The sequence below is a fragment of the Heloderma suspectum genome, chromosome 5, assembly GCF_057233095.1.
Source record: "Heloderma suspectum isolate Gila_16-S chromosome 5, 16-S_ref, whole genome shotgun sequence".
In the NCBI taxonomy this organism is placed as follows: Eukaryota; Metazoa; Chordata; class Lepidosauria; order Squamata; family Helodermatidae; genus Heloderma; species Heloderma suspectum.
This window is the reverse complement of record NC_139462.1, coordinates 59,790,086-59,807,463: the sequence shown is the minus strand read 5'-3', so window position 1 is coordinate 59,807,463 and position 17,378 is coordinate 59,790,086. Positions and strand designations below refer to the sequence as shown.

Below are 17,378 nucleotides of genomic sequence, written 5' to 3'. Positions count from 1 at the left end.
ATACTTTTGTAGCCTGGCAGGGGTTGCCCCTGCCCTGGTTTTATGCAGCCTGCTAACTGAGGCTATGAAGGAAAGCCGCCTACTCGGGCCTATGTGCAAGCTCAAGTATACAATGACTCACTTCGGGTGTAACAACAACCAATGGGTTGTTTAAACCATGAGTCGTTTGGGCTGCACACAAATGAGTCCATGGCATCCTGCTCACTTTCCACTTCCATTTTGCATTTGCTTCCATCAACTAGCTAGGAACACCCCATTCCTGAGTTGTTTGATGCAACGTGCAAACCCGGAATTCTGGGTTGTTGAGGGACAAATGACCCAGACTTTTAACCCATGGTTTGTTGTTTTGTTCAAACTCTGGGTTGCTTCTCCCTCAACAAACAGCCCACCAATTCATGGGTTAAACAACTCATGAATTGGCATTATGTGCAAACCAGGTCATTGTCTGAAGAAAGTGGTAATATTCACATTCCAGCTACTTCCAACAATGGTGAAAGGGACCACAGCTCAGTGGCAGGGCTGTCCAGAGGGGAGGGCAACTTGCTCCAGGCCTTGCAAAGTAAGGGGGCCCTGCTTCAGCTCTAGTGCATACCACCTGGCGAGGGGGGGGATCTGGATCAGTACCCTGCAGTGCCAATGAGAAGTTTCCTCTTGATGCAAATAGCAGGTGCTGTCATTTCAATATTGATTGGGGCTGCAGCAGGGGAACAAACAGTTAAGGGCCCCACCTCCACACCGCCCCTGTTAGGGCACCAATCTGGATTGGGGAGGGGGATACCTGCTCTTTACTCTAAAACACACACACACCACACACTATTGCGTAATGGTGTCATGTCTAGTTTGGCCCAGAGTGACATGGAGCAAGGATGTGTCATACCATCTGTGAAGATGTTTCCAGTTATCCAGTGTCTCCTCTACTTGCTTTTTTTCATTTTTCTTCAATCCTTTGGGAGACTTCATGGTTTTGACATAATTAATTCCTTCTCCTAGTTCCATACTGTCAGTGATTATTCTCACTTTGCTATCCCTGATTTTAATACCTTTAGCCAGAAATTATCTTACCCATTTTTTAACAAAAGAAAAGCCATAGGCCATGCTGGCTGGAATGATAGGAGTTGTAGTCCAAAACATTTGGAGGTCACCAGGTTTGGGGAGGTTGCACTAGAAGAACAAGCCATATCTGGCTTTCTCCTTTTTTTCGTCCTTCTCTCTTTTCTTATTATTTTACATAAACAACCTCCTCCTTTTTGTGTGACAATGCCTCTGATTAATATTAATAATGCATAAGCCTGTTGTGAAGGATTGTTGGTCTCACCCCAACAAGCCTGCAAGGCAGGCCAGGCCCAACTTGGTCACAAGTTCCCCAAAACTGACCCAGTAGCTCCCTTCCCAGGCCAATAGGCACTGTATTTAGCACTGAAGTTATACAGGACACACCAGACCAACTGGAAGTTGGATAAAAGTTTATTAGGGGAAGGAACAGAGAGGAAGGAAAGGGGAGAGGTGGTAGGTTGCATAAGAAATTACAAGCAAGTTACAATACTCAAAGCAAAACCAGAAACACCAAGGCACACACTCCCAAGAGCAAAACAATAAAGCTAGCTAATCTATCCTATACATACCAAAGTATGGGCCTCCCAGGATAGCCATTGACCAGCAGCACACCCTAGTACCATCAGGGCCAAGAAGAGACACCCACCCCTTCCTTAACCCACCTTTTATTGCCCAACCCTAGCAACTCAGGGCAGATTTGAAACACCCAATCAAAGCCCAGTCCCAGGACACCACACTCCACTCCCCAAAGAGGCTGAATCTTCCCACCAGGCACGGCTGTTATCATTTTCCCAATTAGCCCGAGCAGACCGTGGCCTTGAGCTGCTGGGCTGAGAAATGGCCAAAAGGCAATCAACTTCCAGGTGGCTACTTCATACGTGACTGCCCAAGAGGCCCTCATGGCTCCCGCTTCTACTATCCCATTCTTGACACTGTCTTAAAAAATAACACCATGGCCCATTCTCCCTGTCATGTTCACAGCGTCACTACAATTATGACTACTTGACATTTTTCATACTAGCCTTTAAAATCCAATACATCACCCTTCTGGAAAAAAAATTGTCTAGAGGTTTCCATTGAGGCAGGTTTGACAGTCACTGGCACCCTGCCCAGAGAAGCATATACTGCTCTGAAAGTCTTAAGAATTGGATTGAAAACAAGCTGTTTTCTGTTATGAGGCAAGGAAGAAATTCTTCAGGATCTGACTACAGCAATGGGTTATTTACTTGCCTCAGGAACCTTGGAATGCGCAAGATGAAAGCTAGTCAGCAGCTGTACAGTGTAAAATGCAATGAGACTCAATTTCTAAATTAAGTTTATTCTGAAACTTGCTTCTTTGTGGTGGCCATCTTGTTGAGAGAAGTATAATTTGTGACCTAAACACGAATCTAAAACTGGAGGCATAACTGTTACATTATAACAGCATATCATTGTAGGTTCACGTGCAGTACATGCTTTGTAGCCTCTATTGTATCCGTTGATTGCTCCCAGAGCTGTACTTCCTTCTGTGCAACCTTTGTTTATGGTTGGTGTAGACCTCTGTTGCTATTTAGTCACACAGAACGTTGGATGAACTGCACCTTTCTACTTCATAATATTTTGGAGTGCTAAAGTAATGCCACTGTCTATCTCAAACTGTTTCAAGAAAATAAACCACTTTACTTGGTTTTCATCCATTTGTGATCAGTGTCGTTTTCCTGTGGCCTTTTGTAGTTAGCTTTTCTAACTAACTACATTCTACCAAAGTCACCTTAATGTTCCATGCCCAACATAGGGTCTTTTGAATATCCTTCTCCAACCTGGTGCTCTCCAGTTTTGGACAATTCCCAAGATTCCTGACCATGATGAGGCTAATGGAAGTTGAAGTCCAAAACATCTGGAGGGCACCAGATTGGGAAAGACTGTTTCAAAACATACTAAAATGCCACTCTTTTTTTAGTATTTTCACATGTCAAGAAATTGATTCCAAATACTTTCCAAACAGAGAATTCCATATCTAGCCAGCTTCATAGTATTCATATATATGGAATGTAAAAGCAGTAAACATAGAAAATATCAGTGTGAGTACTTAATGCACCATTTTTATGCCTTGAGGAAATGCAAAATACTTTCACTTTCCTAAGCATTTAGCTTAGGTTACTTGCAGTTCTGTCTTAAATACATTGATTTGGAAATAACTTGCTTTGAAATCAGCGGACGTTTTTTTCCAAGTAAGCATTCTTAGACTCGTGGGCTTAGTAAAATTTAAATCAATGTGCTTTGGAGTTAATCCAGAATCTGTGTTTTACCTCAAAGTTTATTTCTACAAATGTAAATATAAGCTGAAGGTGCCAAAGGCAAGAAAATTAATTTGAAACTAGCAGTGGAAGCTAGTTGAAATCAAATCACATTTGCAGCCAAGGCAACTTTGTAGGAGGCTGTTCTAGAAACTTGTCACATATTTGTTCATGTCAGTGAGGAAGACACTGGCTACCTATTGATACAGTAGCATCACTGAAAAACATGATTATAATGAAGGCAAAGTGAACAAGTTGTATATCAACATATCAACTCCAGTTGCAATTAGAGGGCTAAATGACAAGATTTAGCTCAGCACAGCAGGGATGTAAACATGCAACTAGGACATACCATAAGACCATTAAAATTGCTTGCTGTCCCATTTAGTCTGGTATTGTGTTTCCAATAGCAGACCTCCTCTGAATGCTCATCAAAACAGAACAGTGATCACTACCCTCAGCATCTGGCATGCTGCTTCTGACCATGACGATAACATGTCTAACTGCCATAGATCCATCAATCTTTATTTAATTTGTTTACTTGGTTTAAGTCACCCAAAGGAATTCGATACACCTTGGAGCGTCTGCCCCAAGACCCAACCATAGACACCAGCACACAGGGGCTGCAGGAGGAGCCCTAACAGCCCACATTTTATATGCAGGTGGCCCAGGTTTGAATCCAGGGCTCAACCCCACACTAGGAAAGGTTAGGAGCTCCCCCTGCACCCTGTACAGAGGCACACCTGAGCCAATCAAGAGGAGTGCTACATGGATCAATAGTTTGGCTCCAGCATGGATCAGACAACCCTTTTGCCCCACGCCCTCTCCCTGGCAACCGTGTGACCAGTTCCCTGCCCCCTGGTATTTTTCCTGCAGGCCAGTCTTTTTGTGTAGCATCCCAGCAGGCTTCATTGCTCCTTGCTGTCTTCCCACACTCCACCAACTGACTGCCTCATACACCCTGGCAGCAGTACCCATCCCACTGTGCACTCTGAAAAGTCTTCCCCTTTACAGTCCAGGGAATATGAATGAGCAGCGCGCATAGGGGCCACTGCCCCAGCCCCTCAGCGTCCAACCCTGAGGCCAACTGAAGCCAGATCATTCTAAGGTGTGGGAAAGGGATCCCTATTTACCACTCTCTATGAACAAAGAAACAACGCATGTGGCAAAGCCATAGTCTTCATTGGACAGCATCTGGATGGAATGGATCCTGAAAGGCAGGAGTGGGCAACCAGTATTAAGTAGCTGAATTACTCCCGCTGGGTCCTCTATGGGTTTGATGACATCAGTGGGTGTGGCCACACCCACTGACATTGCCCCGCCTCCACACATTTTCCCTTTTTCCATTCTGAGAGAACAGTGCTCCTCAGTGCCAGCTGAGTTCCCTGCTGCCCATATCCTTGCTGTTGAACGGTGGGGATTCCTCCAGGGAGAATCGAAGGGGGCACCATAGGCGAGATGGGGAACCTCCATGCGCCAGAGGTCCCTCTCCCATGCTGAAAGAGAAAGATACATGTGGAATTGCCAACCTACGGGGCTCCAGTGCCTTGGATGTTGGCTTCACAGACAGCAGGGGAGCAGGTGCGGTGTCCCTTATGGTATCAGCTCCATGTTAGGAGCATCTGTTTCATCATTATCAAGGAGCTTGCATGGCTGCGGAACTCTGCCCGAAGCTAGTAGGTTGTCAACCCTATAGAGGAATAGCTGGGAGCATCCTGATCATCGCTGCTGATCCTGGGATGGGCCTCCGTTGTTGTCTGCACAAAACAGTGTGTGGGATGGATCCTGTACCTGTGGGGCAACAGCCCATGGAGACAGTAGTGTAGTGGCAAATTCAGAAGTGCAGGGTCCCTTCGTGACAGTTACAGCCACGCCCCCTTCTAAGATTATACAACCTTGTAAGATATACAGCCTTCAACTGGGATCCAAAAACAGTACAGCTGAGAGTAAGACAGTGGTATTTCAATTGGGCGTCTGAGAAAAAATGCAGGGGTGTTAAAATCTTTTTCACCCATTCACTCACTAACTCACTCAAACACAAACATTTTAGGTTTTCAAAATATGATACTTTGTGGAAGCTTCACCCTCTCAACTCAGCCCTCATGAACAGATCCCTTCTCATTTAACCAGCCCCCTTGCACACTCCCTTAGCACCCCAACATTACCCATTAGCCTTCCCTAAGCTCCTTCATTATATCTCCCCTTCCCCTCCAACAGAAACATCCACGCACCCAGCTGGATTGAACTACACAGACACAAAACACACACACAGCACTGTGTTGGTAAATTCGGAAATGCAGGAGCTCATTGTGACAGTCTCCAAGGGCAGTCCAAAAATTTCAGGCAACTGTGCCGATCCATATCAACAAATCAGTTCTAGGAGTTTTCATCTCCACCAGGAGCATGTCTTTGGTAAAGCAAATAGGTCTTAATTACCCATTCCAGCCCAAGTCATCCCAAATACTTTGCATTCCAACATGGAACAATAACAATATATTGTTGCTGGGAAAATTCATTCCCCCCACAGCTACAGTGAGGATCGCAGCTAAGCTCAGAGGGAACAGGGAATTCTGTGGGGGGGTGGCAGATGACATCAGAGTCCCTGCTAATGAAAAAGTGCCAGGGCTTCATCCCTGTGAGCCCTGCCTCCACTATACTGCTGCATGGAGCGCAAGGGAGAGAATAATGAGCAATAGTCAATAGTTGAAGCACACAGTCCCTGGACCAGGATGCACAACAGCGGTGATGCTTTTACTCCTAAATAGAAGGGAGTGCTATATGAATTAACACAAATGTAAAGGAAAAGACCCTCACAAGAGTATTCCCCTGCTAGAAGCAGTAGGAAATTGGGGCAGGGCAGGTGGAATGCAGAACAAATGTACAAAAAGGCTTGCTGTGTAGCAAGAATCAATTTGTTACAGAGTCAATTGTGGATATCAAATTATGTTATAGAGTATAAACAAATTGTATCATAGCAATATTTCAAATAGACAAGCCCTTGGCCTTGCAAGGTAACCACAGGGATAGCCAGTTTAAATCTCTGCTAGATTGCATCATTTTTACAGCAGTGTAACTTGGTTGCTTTAATAGGAAACACTGTGCTACCATGGAGCTGTAAGACATGAAGGAGAATCAGTCCCTTATCCTGGGCAATGGTTTTATGAAATAGAGATGCTCATCAAAAACATCTCAAGAATTTATTTTTCTCGATCCATCATTCTGTTGTGTCAGGCCTTGGAAGAGGCATAGCCCATTCATCTTTGTCTGGGCATCCCTTCCCACACAACTCCCTGTAGGACCCCTCCAGATCCATCTATTGACTGACTCCGAAATTCAAGTTGGTTTTTTGTCCTTTGAGGACGTTCGACTTAGATGATTTGGATATGTCCATGAAGGATGTTTTTTAATCCAACCTCTCCTTTCCAAACGATCTATTCTTCACCTTATGGATAGATTCCCTTATTTATATACGTATTATACTTTATGTAACAAATAGCTTTCCCCCATCAGGTGCCCTCCAAATGTTTTGGACTACAATTTCCATCAGTTCTGGGCAGCATGGTTAGTGCTGGAGGGCATCTGATTGGGGGGAGCTAAAAAAAAATTTATGACTTTGATGGCTAAGTGGGAATTTGAACTCATGTCTCCCTGGTCCTAATCTGACGCTCTAACCACATAACTGTCACTCTATCCTCCAGGGTGGTTTCAGGCCATATGAACTTCAGGTGCATCATATTCTTTAAGGAAGATCCTTCTCTATACATTCATCTTTCTTGCTATATACTTCCTACCCTCAAAATGTCTCTGTGCGGGCTTCTCTTTCTCTGCAGTAAAATGTTTTCAGGATGAGGGATCTGAAGCATTTCCCAATCTTTGGCTTTCCCTTTATGGACATACGCACACAGTTCTCTCTCAATTGCTTTTGAGTATAAACTTTAAGCAGCTTACAGTTTTGGTAACATGATTATTATCTGAACAAAGTATCATAATTACTTAGGTGGAACCAAAAACATTTAGATTTAATTATAACATAACTCAGTACAAAGTAAAAGGTATTTGCAGAAGCTTTGAAAAAGCACCCTTGAAAACGAAGGTTATCTTTTTGACATGGCATCAGGCCATACCATGAACAATACAACTTAATGGCAAGCAACCATTGTGATCATTTAAAGTTGGTTTTGGCTATTTTTCTGCCACCTGCCATTGCTAATATATTTAGTTATCCTAGATGTACATTTATCTGATTAATGTATGTCCATGAATCAGTGTCTTCGTCTTTGCCAGAATAAGTGTCTTAGGGCAGTATCCGATGTTATTCTTACATAGAGTGTACCCATTGAAATGAATGAGACTTCAGTTAGTCAAGACTTAGTTGTCCCATTCATTTCAGTAGGTCTACTCTACAAAGGACTAACATTGGATACTTTGTCTTTAACATGCCATAAGACTCTTTGTTGTTTTTACTGCTACCCCTCTGGGAGAAGATACCTGAAGGTTTCAATCTGAGGGGAAAATATCAAGATCTTTATATATTTTTTCCAGATCTACCAGTGCACAGCTCATTTTGTTCACTTTCTGTGAGCTGAGTTTGAAATTCTTGTCATCCACTCTTGCTGACGAATTCCTAGAGTTGCATACTTCTTTCCTCTACTAAAAATAAAAACAGGGACAGGCTGTGAGTTTGAATGAAGAAAGAGTGAGTGGGAAGAGAGTGTTCAACCCTTTCTCCTCCAGTCATTTTCCAGCTCAAAAATCACCCTCTCCCAGCTGCTTTTTCACCCATAGTTAAAAAAGCAGCATGAGGAGGGTAATTTGGAGGGGGAAAGTGATTGGAGAGAAAAATATAAAACAGACTTTGTCCACCCTTCCTCCGCTCAGACTTGCAGCCTGCTCATTTTGCTTTTGAATTTGTTTTCCCCAAAGTTTAAAAAACAATGACAGAGTTCCTTGTAACATCTAGTTTTTCCCACAGTCTCCACTCAGTTGTCTTTAACAATGAATGGTGTTTGGAGCTACAAATTTATTTATTTATTTAAAAACATTCTTGGCCACCTTTCAGGGCAGAAGCCCCTCCAAGGCAGCTCACAGCAGTTAAAATATTAAAAGCGATAAAAACATAAACACAACAAAATAGCAAATAAAAGCAACAATAAAAGCCAATAATAAAACCAACAGCAACAGCAGTCCTATCAAGAGAAAGCCACAGTAAAATAATATTTTAAGGCCTTCCTAAAACCAGTCTGGTAGATAAAATGCCTTTTTAGCAGATGTGCAAAAAAAAAATTCAATTCCAAGTGTCAGAAACCTGAAAAGCAGGATGGTGTCAGCTATTGTGAAGAAACAATGTGCATGGATGAGTGAGCTACTCCCATGCCTTCTTTTTATCCTTCCCATGTAATGCCTGCACAAGGAACACACGCCTCTCCCACATGGTAAGAAGCATCTGCTTCCCACATTCCTCACTTTCACATCTGCATTTGCATCTTTGTACAGATCTTCATAATGTCCAAAGCCTCCCTGAGACCAGATAACAGGAACAGAGCAAGAGGTTCCCATCACCCTGATCATTCCTTTTTCCCTTGTGGGCCATGTTCCTGTAGCATTCTAGCTCTTTTCCTTTCTTTAATGTGCCATCTCTTCTCTGGGCTTCTTCCTAAGAGACTAGTTGGTTAAGAGCCTCTGTCAATCACTGACCTGTCTTGAATGATGGACTGGAAAATCCTTTAATGAGTTTTCAAAGCACCTATCAAAGCTACTGTCTGGATAACAGCTCAATGGTAACACAACAGGGAGTGGAAAAGCCAATTACAGTCTTTAATCATGTTCAGTTCATAGTCCTGTACAGCTTTATCTCCTGATCTTTTACTATGTACGTTAGGCTATGCCTGCACCATTTTAGTATTATGCCCTTTTGAAGTAAGTTGTGTCAGTTTTCTAAAGTGCATTTGATGGGCACAGTAGTTGCTCAACTGGACTTTAGTCCTTATCTTCTGCCACATTATCACATCCCGCCTTGCTAAGCTCTTGAAGTAGACTGCTTTGTTCCTTGACTTAAGTCATGCTATGAGGCTACTGTACAGGTACAGTAACTGTCCAAATAAAACTGATTGTCATCAGCATACTGAAAATCCTGCTATACTGATTTACAACTTAAATCTTGAGGTTCTTCTTAACAAAGGTAACCTTCAGCTAGGGATGGCAGAGAATTCTGCCACAGATTTCAGAGAGGCGAAATGCACTGGCATTCGGCCCCCCGAAACCCGTGGCGAAATGGCCTCCCACCCCCCGCCCCCCCACAGAATCCCCCCCAGGACGAAGCTTACCTGGGGCGGATGTTCTGGTGGCAGCAGTGGCGGCAGCTGGCCTCTTGGCCAGCTGCTGTGGACTCAAATGGCGGCCGCTGTAGCGGCCGCCATTTGCATCCGGCCAAGCTGCTGTGATAGGCTACGTAAGTATTTACGTAGCCTGTCACGGCAACAAAAAGAACAACAACCTGCGTATGCAAATGGCGGCGGCTACGGCAGCCACCATTTGCGTTCCATTTTTTCCGCTGTTTTAGCCTACGTAAATATTTACGTAAGCTATTACGGCAAAAAAAATGGGAACGCAAATAGCGTAGCTGGCGCTATTTGCGTTCCCCTTTTTTTCACCGTAATAGCTTACGTAAATATTTATGTAGGCTAAAACAGCGAAAAGAAAAAGGAACGCAAATAGCGCCCACTACACTATTTGCGTTCCCCTTTTTTCGCCGTAATAGCTTACGTAAATATTTACGTAGGCTAAAACAATGAAAAAAATGGAACGCAAATGGCGGCCGCTGTAGCCGCTGCCATTTGTGTATGCGGGGTTTTTTTTTCCGGAAGGCTGCCCAGCGGCCGGATGTCCGGCTGCGGGTGGCCCCGGCTGGCGGCTGTGCGGAATCTCCGCGGAGTGGAGCCGGCCGGATCAGGATTTCGGGGGGAGGTGTGGAGTGCCTCCCCCCCACCGCGAATCATCCCGTCGAGAAGGTGACTTTCGTACATCCCTACCTTCAGCCTTCTTCTTTTTACTCCTTCCAAGCTGAGCCAAAAATAATGGAACAAACCTATAATCAGAGTCAACAGTCTATGCTTTCCCATTATTCAGATTGTTTTTTTTAAATGTTCCTTTGGTAATTCAGCTGGTCTTGTATTTGCAGCAAGCCATTTACTTTGCAGTTGCACATGAGGAACTCTTCATATGCAATGTGCAAGTGTCAGTGTAAGTACAGCTCTATTATCCTTGTCTCCTTCTTCCACACCTTTAAGAGATGGATGAATAGAGATAGATCAGTCTGTTTTCAGTCCGTGTTCATTTCCATCCTGTTTCTGCATTAATCTACATTTATTTTGGGGGCGGTGAGGGATGGAATCTGCATGAAAATTCATATATCTTTTATGCTTGTTAAAATATGGTTTGTAATCAAATATGCATTCATATTATTTTAGTGTAAATTATGCATTTTATATGTATTGTGATGCATTTTTAAAGCCAAAAATTGCTTCGCATCATCTAGAGAAGAGTGAAATTAGAATGCAGTCTGATCTGCGCATTAGTTCAGGAGGTGCAAATCAGATCGGTTCTCTTCATAACGTGAACTGAACAAAATTCTCGAGCCTCCCTAATGATGAATTGTGAGAGAGCTATTCCGTACCTTTCCAATTTTTTTTACTAAATTTATTTAGAGCATCTGTTCCAGATTAACAGAATATCTTCTTGGTGCTTATGAAAGACCAAATGCTACCCAGCAGCACCATTTGTATTTAAGTGAAGGACAATGCCTTGTTGATTTGTTCTTTTACTTGTTAATATCAAAAATATCTTCAGATTTCACCATCTGTTTAAGAGCTATTATATAGCTTCAGCTTTGTAAAATGAAAGACATTGAAGCAAAAAAGCCAAAATCATCTTTTCTTGGATTTTTTTAAAGCACTTCGCATCTTCAGAGCATTGTTTGTTCTTGAGTAGATTTGAACGTCCTGAACTCTTTAGTATAGCTTTCCCCATCCTGGTGCTTTCCAGATGCATTGGACTGCAACTGCTATGATGCTGGCTTGAAATGATGGGAACTGCAGTCCAACACATCTGGAGGGCGCTAGATTGCAGAAGCTTATTTGGTCTCTGATGTTCCCCACTATATAGAGAGTCACATCTGGAAAACAGGATACCATGCCTATTTTTTAGCAACATACTTCCATTTACAGAAGCATTCTGATAAAAATGGATTTGGCATCCCACTTTGCATGCATTTTTCTGCATGGTGGGGAATGCCAGACACAGACAAAGATGGCTGAAAGTGCCAGTACTGCTGTTAATTGTACAAAGACCTAAGTGCTTTGTAACAATACAAAGGAGATAATTTCAAAACACCTGTACCTGTGAAACAGGGTTTTGTATTTTTTTTTACCCAGTGTGTTCTATAATTGCTGTTGTGATTATTATATCAAAGAGGTATTTATTCCACAAAGAGTTTCATTACAGGACAAAGCTAGAGAAAACTGAAGAGACTTCAAGTAGCTTTGAATGAATAATTGTTTTGAAACCTTGAATTGGGATAGTTATGCTGAACTATAGTGCTCACTACAACTCTGCAGATTTGGTACTGGTTGAATGTGAATTTATTCAATAGATCTTTGGTTTCAGATAAGTTGTTTTACTTTGGACCTCAGGTTGATTTCTGTGGCTTACATTTTCATTCCCGAAATTTAAATTTAAAAAAGCAAGGATGGTGAGAAATATGCTCATGCACAACTGTTGATGGGGCCAACAGGAAATCTAGCTGTTTCAGGCTACAATCCTAATACCCGTTAACCTGAGAGTAAGCCTCACTTAAATCAATGGCATTTGCGTCTAAGACATGCATAGGATTTCTCTGTCAGTGCAGTAACAATTTCATCCATTGTTGCTTAAATAAAGCAGTCACTATTGTTTTGCTGCAGAAGCCATCTGGGCAAAAATATAGTGAGAACTAGGCACCCAGAAGGCCATGGACTGGGTGTGAGAGAGTCTTAAGGATGCTTCACACATTAACGAAATTCCCTCACAGAAGTCACTTCTATGTAGGAAATAATATGTGACACTTTGGTCTTCAAGGAAGACCTGCTTTGTGGTCCAAGACCATCTTCCCCAGCCTTATGGCCTCCAGATGTTTTGGACTGCAACTCCCATCAGCCAGCATGGCCAATGGTCAGGGCTGATAGTTGTCGTCCAAAACATCTGGAGGGCATCAGCTTTGGAAAAGCTTTTCTGAGAAACTACAAATGAAGAACTGAGGCTGAGAGATAGTTAATTGCCCAAGGCCATCCAGGACTCTATTGGCTGGACATGCTGGCATGGGGTAAGGTTTGGGGGAACAGGAACACACACAGTGTCTGTCTGTCTGTCTGTCTGTCTATGCACACATACACACACACACACACAGAGGAAGTGGCTGTAGTTCACTGGTATAACCCATGCTTTGCTTGTAGAAGGTCCCAGGTTCAAGCCCAGGTATCTCCACTTAAAAGCAAGGCTGGGAAAGACCACCATCTTGGACTTTGAAAGCTGCTACCAGTTCGCAGAGACCGGGGTAGACAGACTTTAGGCTTACAGACACTTTTTCCCACCAGAACCCTGAAGACCACCAACTAGAGCCAGGTGCAGAACATTGGCTCAGGAAGCCAGACATATAAGGAACACAGAGCCTCTGAGTACATCCACAGCCAAGGTGTTTCTTTGCAATACCTGAACTGGAGCTTACACAAAAATCCTTTCACACACACATCGACTACTGTTTTCCCCCAAGCTATCTTGATTTCACCAGTCTAGTTTAGAAAGAAAGGCTTTTTGTTGCTATTGTTAAAGCATCAGGAATCAGAAATCTACTGAAAATCACCCCAAAATCTACCTGTAGACCCTGATCTACCTTCTCTCTGCCCCTGGAGTAGATAATATTGCACTAGATGGACCAGTGGTCTCACTCAGTACAAGGCAACCCCTCCAGAATTTGGAGCTGACTTACAAAGAACTGTGGGCAATTAACTTCCACGTTGTTTTCTTCTTTCAGGTGAGCAGGAACCAGCAGTCAGCAGCGATTCAGATATTTCATTGATTATGGCAATGGAGGTTGGACTCTCTGATGTGGAGCTCTCCACTGACCAAGACTGTGAAGAGGTGAAATCCTGAAAAGAAAAGAAAAGAAAATCAGAAGTCCCTTCCACTAAACTCAAGGGCAGTAGTGGGGAGGGGAAGAAACAGAATCAGCTCTGTAAGATTTGGACCAGTGGTGTACACAAGCATCCCCATATTCCCATGTGCACACACACACGTACGCATACACATGCATCCAGAACATCTTGTGAACTCCAGTGCACTCTCCATTCTGGGATGGTCATGAAAAGCAATAGCAACAGACATGTCTGCCTGGATGCAGTTCATCATCAAAAACGTGTGTTTATTTCATTGGCACTGGAAGGTGAAAAAGTACTGTTTCTAACACAAGCACCAGAAGCGTTATGCACCTTCTTCGTAGCTCAGAACTATGTAACTGAAATAATGACAGCTTGAGTGTTTTCTAACTTTCTTCAGTCCTTTTTTTTTTTTTTAAGCAGAAAAACAAACACATACCGCGAAGTGATTATTTATAGCTTACGATGGATGGACAATTTTTCCTTCCTCTCAATGCCCCCAGCTTTTTCCAGAGTTCAACCCAGAAATCTGAATTCTGTTATGCTTCACCAGGATTTATGAGGGCCCAGTCTGTTCTGCGTGAAGGCAGCATGGCTCCAGAAAGAAATGGTGCTTCAGAACCGTGTCTTGACCTGAAGCCTCTTTTCATTAAGGTATTAATGGGGCCTAGAGACTTGTGCTTCCAGGGTCTCCCAAGTAGGAGAATGGGGGCTGGATTGACCGAGGTTGGTGACTTTTAACTTAACTCTGCTGGTTCCCGCTCAGAGCTTTATGACTTGCACATATAAGAGCAAGTGAAAGAAGTTGAAAATCATGATGATAATAATGATAGGATTAAAGGTCAGCCAGTTCGTTCAGCCCTTTGCTATATTTTCTACCACTGCAGACTTCTTGAACCTTAATGGCCTTCCCGTGATTGATTTGAAATTAGATCCACTTTTTAAAATAAGATCAGTATTTCCCTCAAAGTCCTTCCAGCTATCACAGCACGGAGTACAACATTCTTGGGGAAAAGGGAATAGAAATGGTCAAAAGTGGAAAGGAGGGGCTTTGGTGGTGTTGCCCGTCATAGGGAAGTTGCAAATGGACCGATGATGTTTTTCACACAAAGTATATCTTGAAAATCACGCTTTTATCATTACCACTCTAGTTCACTCACATTTCCTCTGTTCACAGGTGAAAGGTTTTCCTTTTTTCAGAGTTCCCAAGATCCAGTGGAGGCTGGTGACTCCGATGTCAGTGGGACAGTGAATCCACTCCGGGTTTCAGTCAGAACCAGTCAGAACTCTTCACACCTTGGATAACTCCTTTAGAGTTTTGACTAGTTCTGACTGAAACCTGGAGTGGATTCACCACCAGCAGCCTCTGCTGCCAAGCTCCCCTTCAGTTAGTATGGAAAAGGACACACACACACCCCCCACAGCCTTTTATTGTATTTATACAGCTCCGTACTAATACTGCTGGACGAAGGACCAATAATCCAATTCAAGTAGAATACTTTTTTTCACAGGTGATGGCAAAAGTGCACAAAAATTGAAATGCTTCCCTGCAAAGCCCTTAGTCAAATGAAAAATTGGGGTTTCACACATTCAGATCCACATGGAAGATATTCAAAAAATATGCATGAATAGCAGAAGAGAGGCTCAAAGGCACTTTTACTGTCATGTGTGAAAATATACTCTAAAGTGTTTTTTTGTTCATGTTCCTGGTGGGGAACATGGAAACAAGAGTTACCTCTTATTCTCTGGTTTCTGGACAAATTTGGAAGTGGCTCTGCAGTAGGCAAAAAGAAGAAAAGGCTCTTCCACTATCTTGTTTTTGAATCCTATTAGAAAACTGAAGCATGCCAAATTGAATTTGCTGACAGATGTGTGTTCTTTCCTGAATGATAAATGTTGGAAAGAGGTGCCGTAGCTGCTGGAATTCAAGTGGGATCTTGTATTATGCTGTGGTTTCAGGGGATGTACTATTTATGGGTGGGGGGAGCAATTTTGTACTTCATTCAAAATACTCAAGTGTTAAGGGGGGGCAGGAGTTCAGCTTATTGTCTGTCCTAAAAGGGACACCATAAAAACAGTGATTTAAATTACAGCAGGTAAATAGACTTTGCACAGTGGGTTATTCTAAACATTCAATAGAGGCAGAATATATTCTCTCCTCCTGTGTTAGAACAGTACTGTAAGAGTTAGTTCAGACATAGTACCAACCCATAGTTTGGTGCTACATGAACGAGCCCTGTGCTCACAAGCTTTTGTATTTCCCCTCCCTCCATGTTTCTTACATTTTAGTAACAAACCATGGATTTGTTATTAACCAGTTTGCAAAATAAGAAAGGAAGTCTGATGAGCATGTGAGGGAGCAGAACTGGCACCAGGCCGCAGCATGTTATGGAAAATGCCAGGGTCCGACACCATCATTCCTTTTTGTGCTTTAATCCTTGTTTTGGCCCTGCACTCAGTAGAGAAGCACCGATGAAGTACAACAGCTGCCACCATCTCTGTTACTCCAGAATGCCTCTGGGCTCTAGTGTACATTGCCTAGAGCTACCTGGCCTGGCAAGCTTTCCAGGTGGCAGCAGCAGGGACGGGCAGCAGTATGCAGCCCAGCACTGAGAAGAGAAGTGCTGAGCCCAGCAGCTGGCCCACCACACCTACTTACATTTCCTCAGGGCATACTGGGGTGTGTGGAGGGCACTTTGCCGAGGGCCCCATCAAACCAGGCATCAGCCCTGTGATGGGACAGGGGTTGGGGGCGGGGGAGAAGTTGGACCACACTCCAATGAAGCTCTTTTACATAATGCCAAACCAAGATGCATCTGAACCACCCGTAAGGGTTGCTGGAAACACTGAAACATCATGAATCCACACAGTCTTCATAAGCAACATTCCTTTCAGGGGGGCGTAAATTGGAACAGCACTTTGAAAGATCAGGCTGCCCCATCTCCTTGAAAGTTAATGAGGGGAAGGTAGGAACCTTTTTTTTTTTAAGGCTGCAAACTTCTATTTACTCCGATGTAGTCCCATTTAAATGGAAAGTAAACCAAAATAAATGTGTTAGGAGCAACCAAAGATCTCTGTGTATTGCTGTTTGAGACAGACTTCAGATTAGGGACAGCCAAGCTTTCAAATGAGGGCTTCTGTAGTGGTTGTGCAGCTTGTAACCTGTCATGTCACAATGCTACCAGGCACTGTAGAGCTGTTCCTGTGAAAATGTACTCACCTACCCAACCATCAAAGATGTAGGAGGCTTCATGAAGAGTTGGCAACCTTTGCTTTGTTATTCAGTTTTCCCAGTTTGTTTGGACCTGAGACTCTCAGGTCCGAACAGCACCAGGTCTTTCAGTTTGATTGTGTTATTTCTATGACATATCAGAAATATATTTTAAGAGGCAAAGGATGGTCCTGGCCTGATTGGTGCTGTGTAGGTTACACCCATACAACTGTAGCAAAATAGTTAAGCAGTATGTGCCCATCTGGCTGTGCTCAGTTGTCCTCCTGTTATAGCTGCTTCCCCCAGGGCTACAGGCCCTTAGGCCTGGGAGCCAGATCAGGCCACCCGGGGTCCCAATCCAGGCTCCAAGGTTCCCCAGATGGCCCCAGCCCCTTCCCTCCAACTACCAATAGCTGGGTGTTTTTTTGGCTTTGAGGCAGTTTTTTCCCCATTCTAAAAGGTTGAAATGCCTCTCCTACGGCCTAGTTACTCACCCTAAGAGCTTTAAGATGAAATATGCTGTTATTTTTGGTATTGGGTCCTGCCCCGTTTGCCTTTGCTCCCACCACTTTTGACTTCAGTCCCATTCACCACTGGAAAGCATCCCCCGACAGCTTCTCTGACATGGAATTCCACCCTTAGGCTGAAAGGGTT

At 43.5% G+C, this 17,378-nt stretch overlaps 1 protein-coding gene across 1 annotated transcript in view; it reads left to right on the top strand.

Annotated features, from left to right (window-relative positions):
* The window catches only part of RNF150 (ring finger protein 150), a 156,871-nt gene extending 140,292 nt beyond the window's left edge, over positions 1-16,579 (top strand). Inside the window, exons 7-8 of the mRNA XM_084856125.1 lie at positions 13,393-14,753; positions 14,859-16,579. Of these exons, the coding sequence (XP_084712251.1) occupies positions 13,393-13,511 (119 nt within the window). The 3' untranslated portion in view covers positions 13,512-14,753; positions 14,859-16,579. The remainder of the gene's footprint in view (positions 1-13,392; positions 14,754-14,858) is intronic.
* Positions 16,580-17,378: the final 799 nt, after the last annotated feature.